We start from the raw sequence: 25150 nt of genomic DNA, 5'->3' as shown, positions 1-25150 counted from the left end.
TTGTTTAACTTGGGTCAAATGTTTCGGGTAGCCTTCCACAACCTTCCCACAATAAGTTGGGTGAATTTTGGCCCATTCCTCCTGACAGAGCTGGTGTCAGGTTTGTAGGCCTCCTTGCTCGCACACAGTTTTTCAGTTCTGCCCACAAATGTTCTATAGGATTGAGGTCAGGGCTTTGTGATGGCCACTCCAATACCTTGACTTTGTTGTCCTTAAGCCATTTTGCCACAACTTTGGAAGTATGCTTGGGGTCATTGTCCATTTGGAAGACCCATTTGCGACCAAGCTCTAACTTCCTGACTGATGTCTTGAGATGTTGCTTCAATATATCCACATAATTTTCCTTCCTCATAATGCCATCTATTTTGTGAAGTGCACCAGTCCCTACTGCAGCAAAGCACCCCCACAGCATGATGCTGCCAACCCCGTGCTTCACGGTTGGGATGGTGTTCTTCGGCTTGCAAGGATCCCCCTTTTTCCTCCAAACATAACGATGGTCATTATGGCCAAACAGTTATATTTTTGTTTCATCAGACCAGAGGACATTTCTCCAAAAAGTACGATCTTTGTCCCCATGTGCAGTTGCAAACCGTAGTCTGGCTTTTTTATGGCGGATTTGGAGCAGTGGCTTCTTCCTTGCTGAGCGGCCTTTCAGGTTATGTCGATATAGGACTAATTTTACTGTGGATATAGATAATTTTGTACCTGTTTCCTCCAGCATCTTCACAAGGTTCTTTGCTCTTGTTCTGGGATTGATTTGCACTTTTCACACCAAAGTACATTCATCTCTAGGAGACAGAACACGTCTCCTTCCTGAGCGGTATGACGGCTAAGTGAACGAACTGCGAAAATCTCTGAAGCTGGAGACTCTTATATCCCTCACTATCTTTAAGCATCAGTTGTCAGAGCAGCTTACCAATCACTGCACCTGTACACAGCCCATCTGTAATTAGCCCACCCAACTACCTCATCTCCATATTGTTCTTTATTTTGGTAATTTGCACCCCAGTATCTCTAATTACACATCATCTTTTGCACATCTATCACTCCAGTGTTAATACTAAATTGTAATTATTTTGCACTATGGCCTATTTATTGCCTTACCTCCATAACTTACTACATTTGCACACACTGTATATAGATTTTCCATTGTGTTTTTGACTGTACGTTTTGTTTATCACATATGTAACTCTGTGTTGTTGTTTTTATTGCACTGCTTTGCTTTATCTTGGCCTGGTCGCAGTTGTAAATGAGAACTTGTTCTCAACTGGCTTACCTGGTTAAATAAAGGTGAAATTAAAATGTTTTAATAAAAAATAAAACCCAATACACAGCTTAAATTTTCTGACAAGGTACTCTACATGGTTCAGTGTCACGTCGAAGCAAGCAACACTGAACCATGCATGAGATCACCAGCTGTTCCAGAGGACAGTGTGACCACGCTCTCCGTAGTCGCTGTGAGTAAGACCTTTAAACAGTTAACATTCACAAGGCCGCAGGGCCAGACGGATGCGTGTACTCAGAACGTACTCAGACCATCAATGACATTTTCAACCTCTCCCTGACCCAGTGTGACATTTTTTTTTTACATACACTACCGGTCAAAAGTTTTAGAACACCTACTCATTCAAGGGTTTTTCTTTATTCTTTACTATTTTCCACATTGTAGAATTATAGTGAAGACATCAAAACTATGAAATAACACATATGGAATCATGTAGTAACCAAAAAGGAATCATGTAGTAACCAAAAAAGTATTAAACAAATAGTGTTAGTAATCATATATATATATATATATATATTATATTATATTTTCTAAACTCCAGAAATAATAGTATTAACAAGTGTCATTAATCACCCAGACATAGGTCCTTATTCTCTATTCTCTATTTACATTTCTTGGGTGGGGTATTTTCAATATCTCCTCCATTTGCAAGACAATGAAATAAGGTATTGGCATGTCTTTGTTTCTGTTTGTTGCAGAACTTCAATCATATAGTTGGCGTGCCTGTGCTGTGTAATCCCTCAAATACTTTAAGCCCTGCAAAGATGATTTATTACTCATAAATAATCTTTAATTTCTCTTGCTCATTTTGTGTCCTTTCCACTCCCCCAAACTGTGTAAGATTAGTGTCAGTGGGAGGGATGGAACAAAGGAGGGAGGGATGGGGGAGGAAAAGTAGAAAATAGGGAAATGGAGGTCAACGAAGACCCCCCTTCACGTTGAACTGTAAGCAAATTAGTAACCATTCCCCCTCTTCCACACACACACACACACACACACACACCATTCAATTACTCTACCACTCCCCCTGCACACCTACACATTCAGATATGTAGACACACACACAAACTAAGGAAACCTTCACAGCGACCACACATGCACGTCATGTACCTTTTCCATTGATCAGTGGTCATGGAAACAAACTCCATACTGTACACCAGTGGTTGCTATGGAGTGGGCCTGTTGTGATGTAGTATTTATCTCTTTCTCCTCCCTCATCTCTTTATTCTCTCTCTTCTCCTTTACATTATGTTGTCCTCTCAGCAGTAAGCATAGAGCTCAACCCGGATTCTATCTTTAACGCTCAGTGGGACTGCCTGTCTGGTTTTCAGGCTTTTCTCTAGACACTGTGGATTTGGGCATTTCTGGACATTCAAGGCATGTGCTTGCCACTGATTTCATCTGAGAGAGAGGGAGAGAGAGAAAGAGGAAGAGCGAGGGAGAGACAGAGAAAGAGTGCCTGAAAGAATGAGAGTGATAGAGAGAGGGTGTATGTGAAAGACAGAAAGTGAGGTAGAGAAGGAGGGAAGAGACATTTAGGAGTGCAAATGGAAAAAACTGGCTCTATCAGGAGGAAAGTTCGTTTTGGAGGTAACTGTGTGTGGGTGTTTGTGTGCATACACGCACTTGATGGTTGCTTGAGTTGATTTATTACTTAAGGGTGGTAGGGGTTGGGGGTCGATTTGTAATTTGTAATTTGTTTTGTACCCTTAGAATGAAAACTGGAGTGTGTCCATATATCTATGGTTGTTTGCACAGTTGATTGGATTGCAGTGCTGCACTTTTTTGTACAGGAGTTTCACAGTTTGCATGTTGCTGTTGTTTATCTATTTCTATTAGTGTTGATGAATTGATTTCTGTAGCCATGCATGCGGTCGGTGACTGATGTGGTCAATGACTGTTGGTCCTCCTGTTCTTCCACAGACACAAGAGCTGACCGCTCAGACAGGAGGAAACTCTTCCGACACTACACTGTGGGGTCCTACGATAGCTTTGACGCCTCCAGGTAAGGTTACTCAAATCAAATCAAATCAAATTTTATTGGTCACATGCGCCGAATACAACAGGTGCAGACATTACAGTGAAATGCTTACTTACAGCCCTTAACCAACAGTGCATTTATTTTAAACAAAAAAAAGTAAAAATAAAACAACAACAAAAAAAAGTGTTGAGAAAAAAAAGAGCAGAAGTAAAATAAAGTGACAGTAGGGAGGCTATATATACAGGGGGGTACCGTTGCAGAGTCAATGTGCGGGGGCACCGGCTCAGATGCCTGTCCTAGTACACACACAAACACACAGGGTGATAAGCTAAGTGGAGGTTTATGTGAAGTGGTAGCGTGTCTCAGAGCAGTGTTTTGAGGTTAGTTTCTTCTCTAGTTTTCAGTTTAAGTTATCCTTCAATTGTTCTCCTCTTCTTCTTCTCTCCCGTTGTCTTATCCACTCCCAGTCACAGGCTTCATTTCCAAGGTGTTGGATTTGACCACTAGACAATTCCTCCACAGTCCACACACACGTAAGAGTAAAAGAGTAAAGAGTAAAAGTAAAGATACCTTCATAGAAAGTGACTCAAGTAAAAGTGAAAGTCACCCAGTAAAATAATACTTGAGTAAAAGTAAAAGTTTGGTTTTAAATATACTTAAGTATCAAAAGTAAATGTAATTGCTAAAATATACTTAAGTATTAAAAGTAAAAGTATAAATAATTTCAAATTCCTTATATTAAGCAAACTAGACGACACCATTTTCTTGTTTTTTTAATTTATGGATAGCCAGGGGCACACTCCAACACTCAGACATCATTTGCAAACGAAGCATGTGTGTTTAGTGAGTCCGCCAGATCAGAGGCAGTAGGGATGACTAGGGATGTTCTCTTGATAAGTGGGTGAATGGGACCATTTTCCTGTGATGCTAAGCATTCAAAATGTGCTTTTGGGTGTCAGGGAAAATGTATAGAGTAAAAAGTACATTACTTTACTATTTCTATTTTTTACAACTTTTACTTTTACCTCACTACATTCCTTAACAAGTAAAGTCCAGATACCCCAAGAAAACTACTTAAGTAGTACTTTAAAGTATTTTTACTTATGTACTTTATACCACTGCACACACACACACACACACATAGAAGCATCATGCACCTAATATTCAGGGAGCACTGATGGCACGTGACCCCTCAGTTTCAATAGGCGCACACACACACACACACACAACACACACCGGGCCAAGCGTGTCACTCAGGGTGTGTTCTTCATTGTGTTCAAATCTCATTTAGCTACAGCAACCCAGCGGGTTGAGACAAATGCCCTTGTCCATACATGAATATGAATGCTGCTATACGCCATTAAGCTGTGTTTGATCAGGCCAGCATCAGATGAGGCTCTTTGTATTCATTAGGCACCCGTCCAAACTAATCACAGACCAGAGCAGAGAGCAACTACGCTAGCAGGGTGTCAAACCAAAGCATACAGCTACACAGCTACACAGCGTGGTGCCCGACCACTATGCATACCACGGACCATTATGGACCATTACACCACTACAGAGTGTTATAGACCTTTATAGCTAGATCATTACAGTCCATTTTAGACCACTACTCACAGCATGTAGTATGATATAGGCATATCTCCCATAAGGGACCGTTCGAAAATGACTGTGGGGGACCAAAATAATAACTTTTTTCTTTGCTTTGGGGAGGGTTGTGTAGTTTTTTATTGGGCACACTACAGTGGAGGATATAGTGCATTTTCCCCCCGGTTTACATTCACTGTTTTGGCAGGTTTTCCTGTATTCCATCCTAGCCAACTTTCCCATCTGCTTACATATGCCTCCCCTATGGAACCTGTGGTTCGGCCAATAGAAAGTGTTCTATGGGACACCTGTTTTGCCACTGACGGGCCGTGCACTGCAAGACACAGGTTCGGTGTGTGAATCAATGAATGGATTTCCCTCTGTTCTGTGTAGGCTACATTTATAATGTAATGTATCAATTTATCAACACCAGATCACATCCCACCAGAGCTACACGTAGCCTACGCTCTCGCCATTCAATCTTCCTCGCCAGTTCATTGCCAATTTTGTTGACTATTTTATATTCAGCAAGCAAGAGTGCTTCTAATAATGCCCTAAATAAGTATATATTTTTATTTAAATAAATATTACGGACTAAACTATTGGCCTATATTGCTATTCTTGGACACACATTGGGCTAGACTAGTCGTTGAATAGCCCATTCATAGACGCTAACTACCTTTAGCGCCTATTGATGATAGTAACTTCTGGCCAGGGGAGTTTTGTTAAGAGCACCTACGCTTGCTCTAAACGTTAACACGTTGGTAACTAGCTGTTGCTAAATATCTCAAAAACTAAAAGCATCATTTTTGGGACAAATCACTCGCTCAACCCTAAACCTCATCTGGAACTATTATTTAATAATTTGGCTATTGAGTAAGTTGAAGAGACTAAACTGCTGGGTGTCACCCTAGATACCAAGCTATCATGGTCAAAACATACAGACTCCATGGTTACTAAAATGGAAAGAGGTCTTTCCATGATAAGGCGTTCGTTCCTCTTCTTTCTTGATATCTCAGTCAACCAGACAGGTCCTACAGGCCCTAGTTTTGTCACATCTGGACTACTGTCCAGTTGTGTGGTCAGGTGCGGCAAAGAAGGACATAGGCAAATTGCAGTTGGTCCAAAACAGAGCAGCACATATTGCACTTAGATGTACACTGAGGGTGAATGTCAATGACATGCATGTCAATCTCTCCTGGCTTAAAATTGAGGTGAGATTGATTGCATGACTATTGGTCTTTGTGCAAGGTGTTGATATGTTGAAGGTACCGAACTGTCTGTTCAAGCAGTTGGCACACAGTTCGGACACTCATCGGTACCACACAAGACATGCAACCAGAGGTCTCTTCACAGTCCCATGGTCCAGAACAGAGGCTGGGAAACACACAGCATTAAATAGAGCCATGACTAAATGGAACTCTCTGCGACACCAGGTAACTCAAGCTAGCAATAAAACCGGATTAAAAAAACAGATAAAATAACATCTTACGGCACAACAGGCACTGTGAAGAGACACACAGAAATGTTTATGCATTTTGTATTGTATTTTGCATTGTATTTTGTATTGTATTATGTATGTGATATGTGGTTGGGATACGACAATTATATGTGGTTGTCTCGCCTGGCTATCTTAAGAAGAATGCCCATTCACCCTCTAAATGGCACACATACACAATCTATGTTTCAATTGTCTCAAGGCTTACAAATCCTTTAACCTGTCTCCTCCCCTTCATCTACACTGATTGAAGTGGATTTAAGTGACGTCAATAAGGGATCATAGCTTTCACCTGGATTCACCTGGTCAGTCTATGTCATGAAAAGAGCATGTTCCTACGTTTTCTATAGTGTATATATATATATGTATATTACGTATTTTATTTGTTGTGTTATTTCCTGTTTGGATGCCAGGAAGAGTAGCCGCTGCCCCGGCAGCAGCTAATTGGGGATCCTAATAAATACTAAATACTAAACATGCATCACTTGCAGTACGGTTTTGGAAACATAAGGAAAGTATCTTTCATAATTATTTCCTAAAAACAAAAGGTTAAATTACTACACACCTTTATCGGGTTAGGGTTCCCACATGCACCATATTTCCATGTTACAGCGTTTGTTTACGGAAAACAGACAGACCTGTGCTAATTAGCTATCTGTGTCTCCGAACACCTGTGTGTAAACGGAAGACAGATGCAACAAACGTGTTGTCACTGAAAAATACTGTTCGCTGCAACTGTGTTAAAACCCGGTTAAAACAGTGTACAGTAAGTGTATATTTTGCATTTGTCAAATTATTTTAATGTGATATGAAAGCAGAGGGCTTTATGTATCTTTATACAATGGGTGGGTCTAATCCTGAATGCTGATTGGTTAAAACCGCATTCCAGCCGGTGTCTATTCCACAAGTTACCACCAGCTAAATCTATGACGTTAAAATGCCTATTTATACTGTTCCGTCTGACTGTGCAGTCCACTGTCTCATCAGCCAAGCCAGGCAAATTATAAATTATAAATTAATTATTATATATTATCTCCACTATAAAAAGCATCTAGACATTATCTCACATTTCTTTTAGACTAACATTTAGTTTTCAACAGCAGAGATTTGTATAATCCTTGATGTCTGTCTCTCCGACATTTACAACATTGTTTCAATATTCAGCTGGCATCATTTTTATGGATATATACAAACAAAATGTCCATTGAAAAACGGTAAAACGAAACACAGCTAATTTGCAGTCTTTCCAGCTTCATTTTGAAGTGATTGTGTTATGTAGCTGTGTTGTTGGCTAGCTCCTCTGAACAAGTGTGCTGACGAGTGAGCACATTTTCTATGCCAGGCGAAATCGCGCCTCATTAGCTCATTGTTATGGATGTATCCAAATAAATGTCACTAGAAAACAGTTTAAACAAATGCAAATGCAGCTACTTTGCTGTTATTCTGGCAGAATTTTTTGCCGTGACTGTAAATTAGCCGTAGTTGGCTAGCTAGCAAGCAAGGGATAAGAACGTTGCCAGCCAGTATGGCAATAGAACATTTAGAACGAACGACTGGGTCATGTCTATAGATACAGAACAAAAAGAACAAATGACTGGGTCACGTCTCTAGCAACCCTAGATTTGTGTCGGGACTATATCTTGTGGAAGGATGAAATAGTATGAATAAATTAATAAAAATAATGTTTTTAATTAAAATATGTCAATCATTATTTGAATATGTTGGTAACCCTTGTATAAAAGTGATAATGCCCTCGAAGCCGGTGTTTGTTGGATATATTGGCACGGATTGTTGGCCCCCGACTTTGTCTCTGGCCTAACAACACCCGTGCCAATATACCCAACAAATACCGGCTTCGAGGGCATTATCATTTAAAGAAACGCACCACAATTGAGAATCGATTCACGTGTAGATGGAGTATTTGGCTGTTTTGGCTGCCAGAGCCAATTTGCCTATAAACGTGTAAGGTCCTTGGACTATAAGGAGTAACGTTAGGCTCCTTTAGTCCATTATTGGCCTAGTCGTTCAAGAGCAATAAGGAATAGAGAGAGGAGAGAGTGAGAGAGGCCACTCAGGCCAGTGAGTCTGTGGAGATGCCAGAGGAGAATTGCACAAGAAGGGAACAGTGAAGTCAGAAAGATTTATAGACTAAATTAGAAGTTAGGCTAATTGATATAGGCCTATTAATGCATAATTCGTATGCTAGCCTGTATATTTGGCCTTGGCAAACTACCACAGTGAATTTAGGCGACCACCTGTGTAATGCAAGACAGACAAAAAACGTTTGAATATATCAATAAGTGGTTACACAGACTTACAGTGGGGAAAAAAAGTATTTAGTCAGCCACCAATTGTGCAAGTTCTCCCACTTAAAAAGATGAGAGAGGCCTGTAATTTTCATCATAGGTACACGTCAACTATGACAGAAAAAAGGAGAAAAAAATATCCTGAAAATCACATTGTAGGATTTTTTATGAATTTATTTGCAAATTATGGTGGAAAATAAGTATTTGGTCAATAACAAAAGTTTCTCAATACTTCGTTATATACCCTTTGTTGGCAATGACACAGGTAAAATGTTTTCTGTAAGACTTCACAAGGTTTTCACACACTGTTGCTGGTATTTTGGCCCATTCCTCCATGCAGATCTCCTCTAGAGCAGTGATGTTTTGGGGCTGTCGCTGGGCAACACGGACTTTCAACTCCCTCCAAAGATTTTCTATGGGGTTGAGATCTGGAGACTGGCTAGGCCACTCCAGGACCTTGAAATGCTTCTTACGAAGCCACTCCTTCGTTGCCCGGGCGGTGTGTTTGGGATCATTGTCATGCTGAAAGACCCAGCCACATTTCATCTTCAATTCCCTTGCTGATGGAAGGAGGTTTTCACTCAAAATCTCACGATACATGGCCCCATTCATTCTTTCCTTTACACGGATCAGTCGTCATGGTCCCTTTGCAGAAAAACAGCCCCAAAGCATGATGTTTCCACCCCCATGCTTCACAGTAGGTATGGTGTTCTTTCGATGCAACTCAGCATTCTTTGTCCTCCAAACATGACGAGTTGAGTTTTTACCAAAAAGTTCTATTTTGGTTTCATCTGACCATATGACATTCTCCCAATCCTCTTCTGGATCATCCAAATGCACTCTAGCAAACTTCAGACGGGCCTGGACATGTACTGGCTTAAGCAGGGGGACACGTCTGGCACTGCAGGATTTGAGTCCCTGGCGGCGTAGTGTGTTACTGATGGTAGGCTTTGTTACTTTGGTCCCAGCTCTCTGCAGGTCATTCACTAGGTCCCCCCGTGTGGTTCTGGGATTTTTGCTCACCGTTCTTGTGATCATTTTGACCCCACGGGGTGAGATCTTGCGTGGAGCCGCAGATCGAGGGAGATTATCAGTGGTCTTGTATGTCTTCCATTTCCTAATAATTGCTCCCACAGTTGATTTCTTCAAACCAAGCTGCTTACCTATTGCAGATTTAGTCTTCCCAGCCTGGTGCAGGTCTACAATTTTATTTCTGGTGTCCTTTGACAGCTCTTTGGTCTTGGCCGTAGTGGAGTTTGGAGTGTGACTGTTTGAGGTTGTGGACAGGTGTCTTTTATACTGATAACAAGTTCAAACAGGTGCCATTAATACAGGTAACGAGTGGAGGACAGAGGAGCCTCTTAAAGAAGAAGTTACAGGTCTGTGAGAGCCAGAAATCTTGCTTGTTTGTAGGTGACCAAATACTTATTTTCCACTATAATTTACAAATAAATTCATTAAAAATCCTACAATGTGATTTTCTGGATATTTTTTTCTCAATTTGTCTGTCATAGTTGACGTGTACCTGTGATGAAAATTACAGGCCTCTCTCATCTTTTTAAGTGGGAGAACTTGCACAATTGGTGGCTGACTAAATACTTTTTTTCCCCACTGTATATATTGTATAAGCCTACACTCATTCAAATGTAAATGTGGTGTCAATTTAAGCACCAATTGCTTCACAAAAATGTGGATATGGACAGGTTGTATCTATTTTATTTATGGTTGTCAATTTCATCTTCATAGACTACTTTGGAAAGATGTCTCTCTCCCAATCCCCTTTAAACTTGCCTTGTCAATTCATTTGATAGGTACATTGTTTTAGCATTATCCTAATGTAGTCTACTATCTGATTTAAAGGTAGGCCTAGGTTTTAATAGCCTACATTTTCTGGAAAGGAGAAATGTGATTTGCTCTTGTGTTTGAGATGAGCTGGTAGCTTTGATTGATGGGTCCTTTTGATGGGTGTGTGTGTGAGTTTGCTAATTCTCTCTATGTCCATCCAGAAAGTTTCCTAAAGTAGTGTAGGACTATCTGGACTCCATCTCTTTAATAAAAGAGGAGGCACGATCGATAGTCTATAACTCAAATGAGCATAGTAAAAATGTAGGTATTTTATGATGATCAGTATATATGTATGAGGACTGATGACAGGTGCCAGTTTTGCATTTCCTCTCTTATTAAATGGGAGGAACTGATGCAAACGCTCCTGTCATAATTTAATCATCTTGTAATATTTTTGGTAGCCTCCATTATTTCTCTCCCATTAGCCTCTCTAACCACTGAACAACATATTGTAATGAAAAAAGAGAGTGAGCTCGCCCGCCGCAGTGGTGGGTGGACCCTCAACCTTCTAGCCCGTAGGCCAGCGTGGCATCAACTGTGCCACAAAACCATGGTTAAGTGGCAGAGTCGATATCCGAGCTTAGAAACACAGGGTTCCTACACTATTGCCAAGGCAGTTACTGTTGTCGTAATCATTATTATGTTAATTCAACAAAGGGGGAGGGTAATATAATTTTGTTCAAGTAACTGCCTTGGCAGTTTTTTCCTCATCAATCTACACACAACACCCCATAATGACAACGTGAAAACAGGGTTTTCTAAATTTGTGCAAATGTATTAAAAATAAAAAACAGAAATACCTTATTTACATAAGTATTCAGACCCTTTGCTATTTGACTCGAAATTGAGGTCAGGTTCATCCTGTTTCCATTGATCATCGTTAAGATGTTTCTACAACTTGATTGGAGTCCACCTGTGGTAAATTCAATTGATTGGACATGATTTGTAAAGGCACGCACCTGTCTATATAAAGGTCCCACAGTTGACAGTGCATGTCAAAGCAAAAACCAAGCCATGAGGTCGAAGGAGTTGTCCGTAGAGCCCAGAGACAGGATTGTGTCGAGGCACAGATCTGGGGAAGGGTACCAAAGAAATTCTGCAGCATTGAAGGTCCCCAAGAACACAGTGGCCTCCATCATTTTTAAATGGAAGAAGTTTGGAACCACCAAGACTCTTCCTAGAGCTGGCCGCCTGGCCAAACTGAGCAATCGGGGGAGAAGGGCCTTGGTCAGGGAGGTGACCAAGAACCTGATGGTCACTCTGACAGCGCTCCAGAGTTCCTCTCTGGAGATGGGAGAACCTTCCAAATGGACAATCATCTCTGCAGCAATCCACCAATCAGGCCTTTTTGGTAGAGTGGTCAGACGGAAGCCACTCCTCAGTAAAAGGCACATGACAGCCCGCTTGGAGTTTGCCAAAAGGCACCTAAAGGATGCTCAGACCATGAGAAACAAGATTATCTGGTCTGATGAAACCAAGATTGAACTCTTTGGCCTGAATGCCAAGCATCACATCTGTAGGAAACCTGGCACCATCCCTACGGTGAAGCATGGTGGTTGCAGCATCATGCTGTGAGGATGTTTTTCAGCGGCAGGGACTGGGAGACTTGTCAGGGTTGAGGGAAAGATGAATGGAGAAAAGTACAGAGAGATCCTTGATAAAAACCTGCTTCAGAGTGCTCAGGACCTCAGACTGGGGCGAAGGTTCACCTTCCAACAGGACAACGAACCTAAGCACACAGCCAAGACAACACAGGAGTGTCTGAATGTCCTTGAGTGGCCCAGCCAGAGCCCGGACTTGAACCCGATCGAACATCTCTGGAGAGACCTGAAAATAGCTGTGTAGCGACCCTCCCCATCCAACCTGACAGAGCTTGAGAGGATCTGCAGAGAAGAATGGGAGAAACTCCCCAAATACAGGTGTGCCAAACTTGTAGCGTCATACCAAAGAAGACTCGAGGCTATAATCGCTGCCAAAGGTGTTTCAACAAAGTACTGAGTAAAGGGTCTGAATACTTATGTAAATGTAATTTTTTATTTGTTTATTTTTAATACATTTGCAAAAAAAATCTAAAAACCTGTTTTTGCTTTGTCATTATGGGGTGTTGTGTGTCGATTGATGAGGGGGAAAAAACAAGTTAATCCATTTTAGAATAAGGCTGTAACGTAACAAAATGTGGAAAAACTCAAGGGGTCTGAATACTTTCCGAATGCACTGTATAGCCTATAATACCATCACGGAATAGCCTATAATAACAGATAACTCAGCAATGAGCTGTTATTACATCCAAACCTGACTACTAAGCTACTATTATCTGTATCCAAAGTTGAAGTACGGCTTAAGAAAACCACTTCTAATTCAATTATTTTCAGGCAGAGACATCAAGGCCCTTTTTGCTCTTTAAAGATTCATAATAGATTTTTAACAGACAGAAGGTGATTTAATTTTACATGAGCCAGGAACTTTCCTGGCCGACGGGCACAGGGGGAGAAAAAATCGGCAAATGTCGACCGGCAGAGGAAGGAATCTTTCTTAGAATTGTTGTCAATGTCAACATCAGGGACAGGAAAGAGGAAAAACAAAAGGAACCAAAAGTAAAACGACAATAGCCTGTAACGAGAGCTGTATACACTGAGTATACCAAACATTAGGAACACCTTCCTAATATTGAGTTGCACCCCCCCACCTCCCCACCCCCCTTTTGCCCTCAGAACAGCCTCAATTTGTCGGGGAATGGACTACAAGTTGTCGAAAGTGTTCCACAGGGATGCTGGCCCATGTTGACTCCAATGCTTCCCACGGTTGTGTCAATCAAGTTGGCTGGATGTCCTTTGGGTGGTGGACCATTCTTGATGCACACGGCAAACTGTTGAGCGTGAAAAACCCAGCAGTGTTGCAGTTCTTGCGCCTGGCACCTACTACCATACCCCGTTCAAAGGCACTTAAATATTTTGTCTTGCCCATTCACCCTGTGAATGGCACACAGACACAATCCATGTCTCAATTGTCTCAAGGCTTAAAAATCCTTCTTTAACCTGTCTTATCCCCTTCATCTACATTGATTAAAGTGGATTAAACAAGTGACATCAATAAGGGATCATAGCTTTCACCTGGATTCACCTGGTCAGTCTATGTCATGGAATGAGCAGGTGTCCTTAATGTTTTGTATACTCAGTGTATATCCGAGAACAGCGCCGGAGAAGATGGCTGCCGTTTTACAGCCCTCTAACCAATTGTACTATTATGTGTGTTTTTCCGCGTTATTTGTAATTTATTTTGTACATAATGTTTCTGCCATCGTCTCTTATAACCAAAAAGAGCTTCTGGATATCATGACAGCGATTACTCACCTCGTATTGGACGAAGATTTTTTCTTCAACGAGGCGGCCGCGAAGGATATCATACAGACACCCGACAAGGCCCAAATCCCCGTCATTCGCGTGAAGAAGAGACGGAGATATCGTGGACGCAGATCGGGGTGCCTTGTAAGGATCCGACGGCGAGCGAATAAACTGCCTCTTCCATCAATCCTATTAGCCAACGTTCAATCTTTTGAAAATAAAGTGGACAATTTAAGATTACGGTTATCCTACCAACGGGACATTAAAAACTGTAATATATTATGTTTCACCGAGTCGTGGCTGAACGACGACAATGATAACATTCAGCTAGCAGGCTATACGCTACATCGGCAGGACAGAACGGCTGACTCTGGTAAGACAAGGGGGTGGCGGTCTGTGTATATTTGTAAACAACAGCTGGTGCACAAAACCAAATACTAAGGAAGTCTCGAGGTTTTGCTCGCCTGAGGTAGAGTATCTTATGATAAGCTGTAGACCACACTATTTACCAAGAGAGTTTTCATCTATATTTTTCATAGCTGTCTATTTACCACCACAAACCAATGCTGGCATTAAGATTGCACTGAATGAGTTGTACAAGGCCATTAATCAACAGGAAAACGCTCATCCAGATGCAGCGCTCCTAGTGGCCGGGGACTTTAATGCAGGGAAACTTAAATCCATTCTACCTAATTTCTACCAGCATGTTAAATGTGCAACCAGAGGGAAAAAAAACTCTAGACCACCTTTACTCCACACACAGAGATGCATACAAAGCTCTCCCTCGCCCTCCATTTGGCAAATCTGACCATAACTCTATCCTCCTGATTCCTGCTTATAAGCAAAAACTAAAGCAGGAAGCACCAGTGACTCGGTTAATAAAAAAGTGGTCAGATGACGCAGATGCTAAGCTACAGGACTGTTTTGCTAGCACAGACTGGAACATGTTCGGGATTCTTCAGACAGCATTGAGGAGTACACCACATCAGTCACTGGCTTCATCAATAAGTGCATCGATGATGTCGTCCCCACAGTGACCGTACGTATATACCCCAACCAGAAGCCATGGATTACAGGAAACATCCGCACTGAGCTAAAGGGTAGAGCTGCCGCTTTCAAGGAACGGGACTCTAACCCGGACGCTTATAAGAAATCCCGCTATGACCTCCGACGAACCATCAAACAGGCAAAGAGTCAATACAGGTCTAAGATTGAATCGTACTACACTGGCTCTGATGCTCGTCGGATGTGGCAGGGCTTGAAAACGATTACAGACTACAAAGGGAAGCACAGCCGCGAGCTTCCCAGTGACACAAGCCTACCAGACGAGCTAAACCACTTCTATGCTCGCTTCGAGGCAAGCAACACTGAAGCATGCATGAGAGCACCAGCTGTTCCGGATGACTATGTGATCACGCTCTCCGTAGCCGATGTGAGTAAGACTTTTAAGCAGGTCAACATTCACAAGGCCGCAGGGCCAGACGGATTACCAGGACGTGTACTCCGAGCATGTGCTGACCAACTGGCAAGTGTCTTCACTGACATTTTCAACATGTCCCTGACTGAGTCTGTAATACCAACATGTTTCAAGCAGACCACCATAGTCCCCGTGCCCAAGGACTCTAAGATAACCTGCCTAAATGACTACCGACCCGTAGCACTGACGTCTGTAGCCATGAAGTGCTTTGAAAGGCTGGTCATGGCTCACATCAACAGCATTATCCCAGAAACCCTAGACCCACTCCAATTTGCATACCGCCCCAACAGATCCACAGATGATGCAATCTCTATTGCACTCCACACTGCCCTTTCCCACCTGGACAAGAGGAACACCTACGTGAGAATGCTATTCATTGACTACAGCTCAGCATTCAACACCATAGTGCCCTCTAAGCTCATCACTAAGCTAAGGATCCTGGGACTAAACACCTCCCTCTGCAACTGGATCCTGGACTTCCTGACGGGCCGCCCCCAGGTGGTAAGGGTAGGTAACAACACATCTGCCACACTGATCCTCAACACGGGGCCCCTCAGGGGTGCGTGCTCAGTCCCCTCCTGTACTCTCTGTTCACCCATGACTGCATGGCCAGGCACGACTCCAACACCATCATTAAGTTTGCCGACGACACAACAGTGGTAGGCCTGATCACCGACAACGATGAGACAGCCTATAGGGAGGAGGTCAGAGATCTGGCCGTGTGGTGCCAGGACAACAACCTCTCCCTCAACGTGACCAAGACAAAGGAGATGATTGTGGACTACAGGAAAAAAAGAGGACTGAGCACGCCCCCATTCTCATCGACGGGGCTGTAGTGGAACAGGTTGAGAGCTTCCAAGTTCCTTGGTGTCCACATCACCAACGAACTATCATGGTCCAAACACACCAAGACAGTCGTGAAGAGGGCACGACAAAGCCTATTCCCCCCTCAGGAGACTAAAAAGATTTGGCATGGGTCCTCAGATCCTCAAAAATTCTACAGCTGCACCATCGAGAGCATCCTGACTGGTTGCATCACCGCCTGGTATGGCAACTGCTTGGCCTCCGACCGCAAGGCACTACAGAGGGTAGTGCGTACGGCCCAGTACATCACTGGGGCAAAGCTTCCTGCCATCCAGGACCTCTATACCAGGCGGTGTCAGAGGAAGGCCCTCAAAATTGTCAAAGACTCCAGCCACCCTAGTCATAGACTGTTCTCTCCGCTACCGCACGGCAAGCGGTACCGGAGTGCCAAGTCTAGGTCCAAAAGACTTCTCAACAGGTTCTACCCCCAAGCCATAAGACTCCTGAACAGCTAATCATGGCTACCCGGACTATTTGCACTGCCCCCCCACCCCATCCTTTTTACGCTGCTGCTACTCTATTAAGTATTTATGCATAGTCACTTTAACTCTACCCACATGTACATATTACCTCAACTACCTCAACTAGCCGGTGCCCCCGCACATTGACTCTGCAACGGTACCCCCCTGTATATATAGCCTCCCTACTGTCACTTTATTTTACTTCTGCTCTTTTTTTTTTCTCAACACTTTTTTGTTGTTGTTTTATTTTTACTTTTTTTGTTTAAAATAAATGCACTGTTGGTTAAGGGCTGTAAGTAAGCATTTCACTGTAATGTCTGCACCTGTTGTATTCGGCGCATGTGACCAATAAAATTTGATTTGATTTGATTTTGATATGTATACATATCTAGCCTGTAACAAGAAAGGATAATGTAGGTCATGTGGTTAGACATTTGAATTAGTGCGGTGGTCACATCACCAGGACTACCATGCGTTGATATCCCACAGAAGCCTATTGCGTCCTTATCCTCTGGCCCCACATTGTCCACGTTTTGACACTTGTATCTGTTATTGTCACTCAGGTGGTTGGATAAAGGTGACTCTATCGGTAACATGCAAACTCTCCTCTGTCAAACCATAGGACATTGTTAAATCAACAAAGTGGCGATGCTTCAGGTGATATCGGTGCGGTTAATGTCATGTGGCCCCGTGTAGCTCAGTTGGTAAAGCATGGCGCTTGCAACGCCAGGGATGTGGGTTCGATTCCCACAGGGGGCCAGTATGAAAAAATGTATGCACTGACTAACTGTAAGTCGCTCTGGATAAGAGCGTCTGCTAAATGACTAAAATGTAAATTGACCACTGGACTCCATGTCTTAAATAGAAAGTTGTATTATTATTATAATAATAATATAACCAGTATGTTGTCCTTTTTTTCTAAATAGATTGCATTGCTAAGGGAACTCTGCATTTGCTGCTCTGTTGCTAGGAAGGCAGTTGCAGCTCTCTATCTCTCCTCTCATCCCTCACCATCCCTGTTTAATGTGTCTAATTTCTCATCCATTGTCTGGGTGGATTTGACTTTCCCCCCCCCCCCTCATTTGCAATGGTAGAGTACACACACACACACACACACACACACACTCATCATAGAGAGCTTCTTGGGGGCCATGGTGTGAAGGAAGGATAAAATGAGGGAGATTGGGGAAGTGTTTACTGCCAAGTGAAAGTTCAATAGGTGCCTTTCATTCCCCCCTAATCCCAGCTCTTGTGGCAGATAAACTTTAGTAAATGAGTATGCCACACTAGTAACACAGTCTATGTGCGTTAAGTATATAGACTGAAATGTTCAAGCAGCAAATGTGGCAGTTAAAGGGTATATAGCAGTATTGCTGGTAGCCTGGTAGGCCTATGGTGGTGTTGATGGGCCTGTTTTGCTTGGACCACGTCATTGCTGCTTGTAGATATCGTTTTTTTCAGGAAGTTATAGAGGTGAAGAGATGTCTGAGATTTGAATAGCCTGATTGAATGTGGTTGTGACTACGGTGGTGGAGTTCTGTTTTTGGAGTATGAGCGCACTGGTTGGAGTTACCACCTTTCTGCCCAATCTCATTTGGAGTCAGGCTGGGGAAAGAGGATCCAACAAAAATCTATTTTATAAAAACTGTATAAAAGCCCCATCCGTGATTTTAAAACCACATCAATGAAACTAAAAGCAACATAATTACCTGAATAACTTTCCCTCCCTCTCTGTTTCTCTCATCACGTTGCTTAAGTGCATCTGTCGCCTTGGATTACATTAATGAAAAATGTAATGCAAGCGCATGCGGGCTGCGTCCCTCTCTGTGTCACCAACCTCCACCCCACGCCACTGAGTGAGAGGACACCCACCTCTCGACTCGAGTGAAAGGGTCAATCACTCACGCATGGCCTCCTGTCGTTGTGCCCGCGCACTGCCATGCTGGTCACGCTCTCCCTACTCGCTCTATCTCTCTCTCTCTCGCTCTCTCATCCGTTGCGCGCACTCCTCGCCTAGGACTCTTTTAACTGCCTGCCACCCTCCGTTCCGTTTCTCTCCCCCTCCTCCGCACCAAGCCACGCTTTCATCATCATTTATTTAGTCGGTAATGCTGCTTCTATCCGACGTCACGCTTCGACTTCGTCGCCAGCTCTGGCCTCCACTTGTCGCTCCCCAGAGTGGTTTTCGGCGGCAGAGGAGAGGAGCGGCGGCGGCTTTTCTGGAGATGTGGGCGCCGGACTGCCACTGCCAGCGTTGTCGCGCAATTCATTTGAGCTAAAAGGGACCGAGGCAAGTAGCCCTTCCGTCGGGGGCTGCCCAGAGTAGTTTACCGCGATGAACCTGCACTCGGGGCGGGCGGCTGTGGCCATGATGCGGATGATGGGCTGTAATAACGGGCGCTTTGCGCGGCATTTTCTCCACAGCGACTGCGTGGTCGACGAGAAGACGGTGGTCTTGACCAAGAAGGAGAATGAAGGTTTCGGCTTCGTGCTGCGAGGGGCCAAAGGTAAGAGGCTACCCTGGTGTCTCCCCCCTTCTCCTTATCCCTTTCTCATGGTCACTGTATATGTAGGCACTGCACATTAAACAAGATAATAACAGCCAATGTATTTTATCTCTGTCTCTATATGATAAAACTCAAAGAGAGTATATGTGTGTGTGTCTGTCTGTCTGTCTATCAGTGTGAGCTGTCAATGTCTAGCCAGACAGGCACCATCATAACAGAAGCAGAAACACACACACACACACACACACACACACACACACACACACACACACACACACACACACACACACACACACACACACACACACACACACACACAGGGATAGAAAGTTGTAAACACTTCACACTCAAAACATAACCACACACAAACACAAAGACTAACAGCACCTCTGTCCACCTCTCTCTAGAACAGAGGCCTTCATGGGTCCAAATAGTTGGACCCGTTCAGAAATGGACCTGGGGCTTTCCCATCTGGACACTATTTGCATAACTCAATTGTTTTAATATAGAGACCTGTTCCAAACGGACCCGAGGACAACTAGACCTGTTCCGTATATAGACCTGGTCAGATCCCGACCTGATCCGATCCGAGTGAGAGAAGCAGCAGAAAAGTCCATTTTTAAACTACTTTATTAACCAGAGGTGATAAAGCGCAAGGAAGAGGCGGTAGAGAGAGGTGATGCGTTAGCAGGGGCCGTGCTGTGTGTGTAGGCTACTTTGGACATGGGATCAGGGAGGAGGGAGGGAGAGACAGCAACCAACCAAGCCGACACGCTATAGTAAACTAATAGCTGCCATAGCTAAGTTATTTATCATCCAATATGATTCTGAGTACCTGTCTTGACTGCATCAAACCGGGTGAATCTAGTTAAGCTAGGCTAATTGAGGCTGCAAGCGCTTTCTCATCTTACAAAGTTACAACAACAACTCCATTCAGAATATAAAGTAGCAGCCTTGTAGCCTATTCTTCTCCTTTAACTTTTAATTCCATCACTTTAATTGCATCTTCCATTGATTAATATCTCCTAACTTTTGCCCCACTCGGAGGCTCTATGACTGTAGCCTATTGCCGCTTTGATGACTTATGATTGGCCAACAATTGCTACACGCGCCACTCTCATGAAAAGCAAAGAGCAGAACGATAAATGATAAACATTCTCTCTCTCTCTACTGCAGCAGTCACGTTCGGATCTATAAGGTCCTTCCAGACAAGTCAGTCAAAAATACACATACCCGAGACCTGTGACAATCATATCATATCAGATCTGACCCAGACCCTTGACATTATTTAGAATTCTGGATCTCGGGTATTCAGGTACAGGTGGATCTGTGAAAACCTGTACTCTAGAGCACACACTCGCAAATGCACACACACACACATCAATATCAGCCTGTGTGTAGGACATGTTGTCAGGACATTAGTGCGATTGTCCATACATCATTTGATATTCCACCCCCCATGTGATGCTGTCTGAAAATAGCCCGCTGAGCAGCTGTTTTGGTTTCTATGACGATTACAGCCATGTCATAATCCACACTGTCAAACGCTGTGAGGTGGCATATTCTCATTGGTCTGCACTGTCGAGAAGTACATTTTCTACTGTCTGGACATCCTTGTTTTTTAGAGGGGGGGGGGCGGGGGAGACAGGAATAGAGGAAGAAAGTGACAGAGAGAGGAAGAGAGAGAGGAGAGCAATTTAGCCTAAAAAAACAACAAGCTGAATGTACTAGAGTTGTTCTGACACTGCCATCACCCAAGGGAACTGAGCCAGCCCTCTTTATCCTCTGGCACTGTGCACTTCACACACACACTCTGATGCTCACAAACACACACAACGGAAACACACAAAATCACACGAAAACACACAGACACACAACGCACCCACTCTCACATAAAATCACCAAATGAACGCTTGCGCATACATGCACACACACGCATGTGCACGCACACATGCACGCACACACACACAGTGCCTAGCATCTCTCTTACAGTAAGAGGGTGATTTATCAGAAGTGTCACTTGTCACCATTGGTTTCTGGCTGCCACGACGACACAATGTGAATATCACTGGCCAGTGGAAGGTGGAAGAGAGGATAAGAGAAAAGATAGGAGAAGGGAAAGAGAGAGAGGGTGACAGGGGAAAAGGGTGAAGAGAGGGAGATAGGGGAGACAAAAGAGACAGGAGTATAGGAGAAAGAGATCTTACTGCCCCTACCACCAGAGCAAACCTTGTGTCTAGACACACACACTGCTATTCATAGACATTACGACAGCAGCACAGTGTCTGCAGCCATCCACCTAATTGAATTGGCAATGAACTTTGTGGGTTTATTGGTGATGAATGGATTCTCTCTGATTGTCTGTCTGGTGGACACTCAGATGTGTTTGTTTTGTTTGTTTGTATGTTTGTCTGCTGACCAAAGCCAATGCTAAATCCTGTCATTTTTTCTCCCCACCCACCCTAGAAATTTCACAAAAATAAAGGTGTTTGTATATAGATCTGGAATGGGGCTAGATCTCCATACGCTCAGGGTTGAGGAGGGGAGTGGTGTTCAGGATAAGGTGACACACTTTTTCTCTCTCTCTCTCTCTCTCTCTCTCTCCCACCCCCCATAGCGGACACGCCCATCGAGGAGTTTACTCCCACCCCTGCCTTCCCAGCCCTCCAATACCTGGAGTCAGTGGACGAGGGAGGAGTGGCCTGGCAGGCGGGGCTTAGGACCGGGGACTTCCTCATCGAGGTAAGTGTGTGCATGCGTGTGTGTGCATGTATGCGCTTTTATGTGAGAGTGGGTGCATTGTGTGTGTTATTGTGCGATTGTGTGTGTATCATACTACTATTCACTTCCTGTCCCAAACAGAGTTCTTTCTTCCTGCTGCTAGAAGCAATGAGATTGGTTGTAGAGATCCATTTTGGGATGAGTGAGAGCTGATTGGTGAGGATATCTGTTGGCATTTGATCTTTGGTTCAACTTGATCATAGGTCCCTCTTTATTTTACAGACCGCTATTTACCTGGTATTTACTTAAAAAGCACACGCTAGTATGATCATTACGTAATAATAATGTTATAATTAAATGTTGTACAGCAAGCCCGACTTTGCAGCTTTTCATACCAGGAAGTTACCACTTGTCCTGTTTCTGCTCAATGCTTTGAGTTTTAGAGGGCTTTTGGATCAGACCAGTGATTCCCAAACAGGATCCACCACTAAGTCAAGGGTAGTTCCCTGTCTGGTGGCAGATGAACATGTGATTGTGTCCAGTATCGGTTTGTTTATTTGTGGTGAAAGGCTTTAGGAGGGTCACAGCCAAGGATTTAGTGGGAAAAGCTACATCCAGGTAGTGATAGCCAGCTTAGGCTAGCATCACACAATAACATGGCCTTCCTGATACCTGAAGTACTGTTGTTGTGGGTACTTTTTGTGTTCTGTTTTTGTGTTCTGCTTTTGTGGGATAGTGGTTATGATGGTGCTGTTTGAGAATTGTTATGAACATGGTTGTGAATCCCTGTTGGGCTGTGTGCATACAGTATGTGTGTGTAACGAGTGCAAACTGCAACTGTAATCAGTGCAGTGCTGTGGTTGGGGTTTGTCTTGGCTCTTGCTAAATGGAGCAGCAAATTCTGAGAGAAAACTGCATCTATCTGCATCTCTCCCTCACTCTCTGCCTTCATCTCTATCTCTCTTTCCCCTCATCTCTCTATTACATCATCTTAAACACAGACTACCCACTGGGAAACAACTGGTTGAATCAATGTTATTTCCACATAATTTCAACCCCAAAAATCAATGTGATGATGTTGCAAAAACGTGGAAAACTGATTGGATTTGCAAAAAGTCATCAACGTAAGGGCATTTCGTATTTTTTCCACCCAACTTCTAACCTAAATCAATGACGTGGTGATTTTGTATGATTATTATTTTTTATATGTTGAATTCACTTTAGTTGACAACTCAACCAAATGTAAATCAAAACTAGACGTTGAACTGACATCTGTGCCCAGTGTGTACAGCATCCTTGGTCTTTCTAGTCATGGTTAAACTAGTCATGGTTCTGCAAAGTTGGTATTGAGAGGCCTCCTTTTCAGGCCAAGGAGGAAATAGAAGATCAAGACTTTGCAACCCTGGTGTTGGGAGGGAGAAGGACACATTTCAAGACTTTACTGCTTACTGTGTTGTATTAAAAGAGAGAGGAAGAGAGGGAGATGAATTTGACATGTGTTTTTCAGGTTCTTCTCATATTTTTTACTATATTTTCAATGATTACAAATAGTTGTTCTCTCTGCTGTTTTAACTGTTCTCATCATGTGCTTTTTGGTAATGTATGTTCCGGTAACACTTTCTTCATGCTTCACTTGTCGTACCAATCTAGTGTATTAAATTGTATTGAGATGAGACAGAGTGGGAGGGATCAATCACTCAGGCTGTGACTGTTGGATGTGATAAAGCGTGAAATCTGTCTAAGCGTTCTGTCAATGTTATTGAACGTTGTTTCTGGCGGGTTAGAGTGTAGGATGACCTGTCTCTGGCCTGTCTCTGTTGAGGTGACCTTTGCCCTGCTTATTGTCAGGGTCAAAGGTTAAAGGTGGCAGTTTTACTGCAGGCAACTGGTGATATGAATTACACAGAGTTCACCAGGTCAGAGTTCACCAAGCTGCTTTTGGAGATGAGGGATCTTCTCTCCTCTCCTCTCCTCTCCTCTGTTAGACTGTCTGTAATGGCGAGACTCCTTGCTGTTAGAACACTGTTTATGTCTGACCTCTTGTTCCTCAGACACTGCAGTTTTTGGCAAACCTCCCCCAAAATCGAGTTTTTTCATTGAACTTCCATTTCCTTCCAAGAGGCTGAATGTCTCTTGCCTATTCAGTCTATACAGACTATGGCTTAGGAACCAGTGGCTTACTAATGTTAAGTGGAGTGTATGGCCCAATGTATGGAGCGATTTCAGTGCCAACAGAATTTGTATTAGGATATTGAATTTGAATTTAATATTTTTGAATTCACAAATTGAATCATTGAATTCATAAATTGAACTTGTATTTAATGATTTGAAACTAATTTGAATGAATATTGCATACATATTTCTTTTTTGACAATTCAAATTCAATATTTATATATTCATTTTCAATATGGTAGATATTGCATTCATTGTCTGTGAATCAAGTTTACAAACTATCATTTCAAGTTGATCAAAGTTTCAAATATTCACCTTCTCAGATGCATTCAGATTCAGTTTTCAAATTCAGTTGTCCAAATTCAGATTCAAAACCAGTGACAACATCCTGGTACTTTGCCAGCCAGGAACGGTAGAGGAGAACAGATAGAATAAAATGCTCTCTGTGGTAAACAGAAGCTTCTGCCGGTTTCTGAAGCCAATGTACCCTTGCCGGAGACTTGAAACTAACAGTAACACATTTCTAACTAAAACGACCACGTCAAACTAACACGTCTTCCAGTCTCAGACAAGGTTCTCATCACAGAAGCATGGATCACCAAACCGTACTCTTTTAATGAGTAACCTTGCTGGATCTTGAAGTTTTGTATTAGTGTAGCAAATGTGGATCTTTGAAACTCACTCCTCAGCCTAAAGTGTCGCCCCCTGCACAATTGAAGAAGGCCTTTTTCAATAGCAATAGCATGGTGGGTTGAATAGCTTTAGGAAGGTGGTTTGCGAGGCAGAGGTCATGAGTTTGAGTCTCTGTATTTATATTAATATTTATTAGGGATCCCCATTAGCTGCTGCCAAGGCATTTATTGCGCCTACTCGTTTATCCTTTGTTGTTTTTACTCATTAATCTGAACACATCCTATTTTGAATCATAGCACAATTTAATTGTCTAATTCGATATTCCTCTTACATATTTTTTTACATACTTGACTACCACTCATCTTCCCCCCCTCTCTGAAATATTGAATTTTAAACGTTCTTTACAGCTCAGCTTTACCACAGATAAGCAGATTTTCACATAATCAAAAAAAAATGAAAGTCTGCTTACCTG

General features: G+C 43.0%; 1 protein-coding gene and 1 pseudogene across 1 annotated transcript in view; both read left to right on the top strand.

The window, feature by feature from the left end:
- The window catches only part of LOC121583141, an 86605-nt pseudogene extending 83311 nt beyond the window's left edge, over positions 1 to 3294 (top strand).
- Positions 3295 to 18939: 15645 nt separating this feature from the next.
- LOC121583140 (SH3 and multiple ankyrin repeat domains protein 2-like) overlaps positions 18940 to 25150 on the top strand; it is a 74731-nt gene continuing 68520 nt past the window's right edge. Inside the window, exons 1-2 of the mRNA XM_045225047.1 lie at positions 18940 to 19152; positions 21770 to 21894. Of these exons, the coding sequence (XP_045080982.1) occupies positions 18981 to 19152; positions 21770 to 21894 (297 nt within the window). The 5' untranslated portion in view covers positions 18940 to 18980. The remainder of the gene's footprint in view (positions 19153 to 21769; positions 21895 to 25150) is intronic.

The sequence above is a fragment of the Coregonus clupeaformis genome, chromosome 15, assembly GCF_020615455.1.
Source record: "Coregonus clupeaformis isolate EN_2021a chromosome 15, ASM2061545v1, whole genome shotgun sequence".
In the NCBI taxonomy this organism is placed as follows: Eukaryota; Metazoa; Chordata; class Actinopteri; order Salmoniformes; family Salmonidae; genus Coregonus; species Coregonus clupeaformis.
Note: the sequence above shows the minus strand (reverse complement) of the source record. Positions and strands in the feature narration are given on the sequence as shown.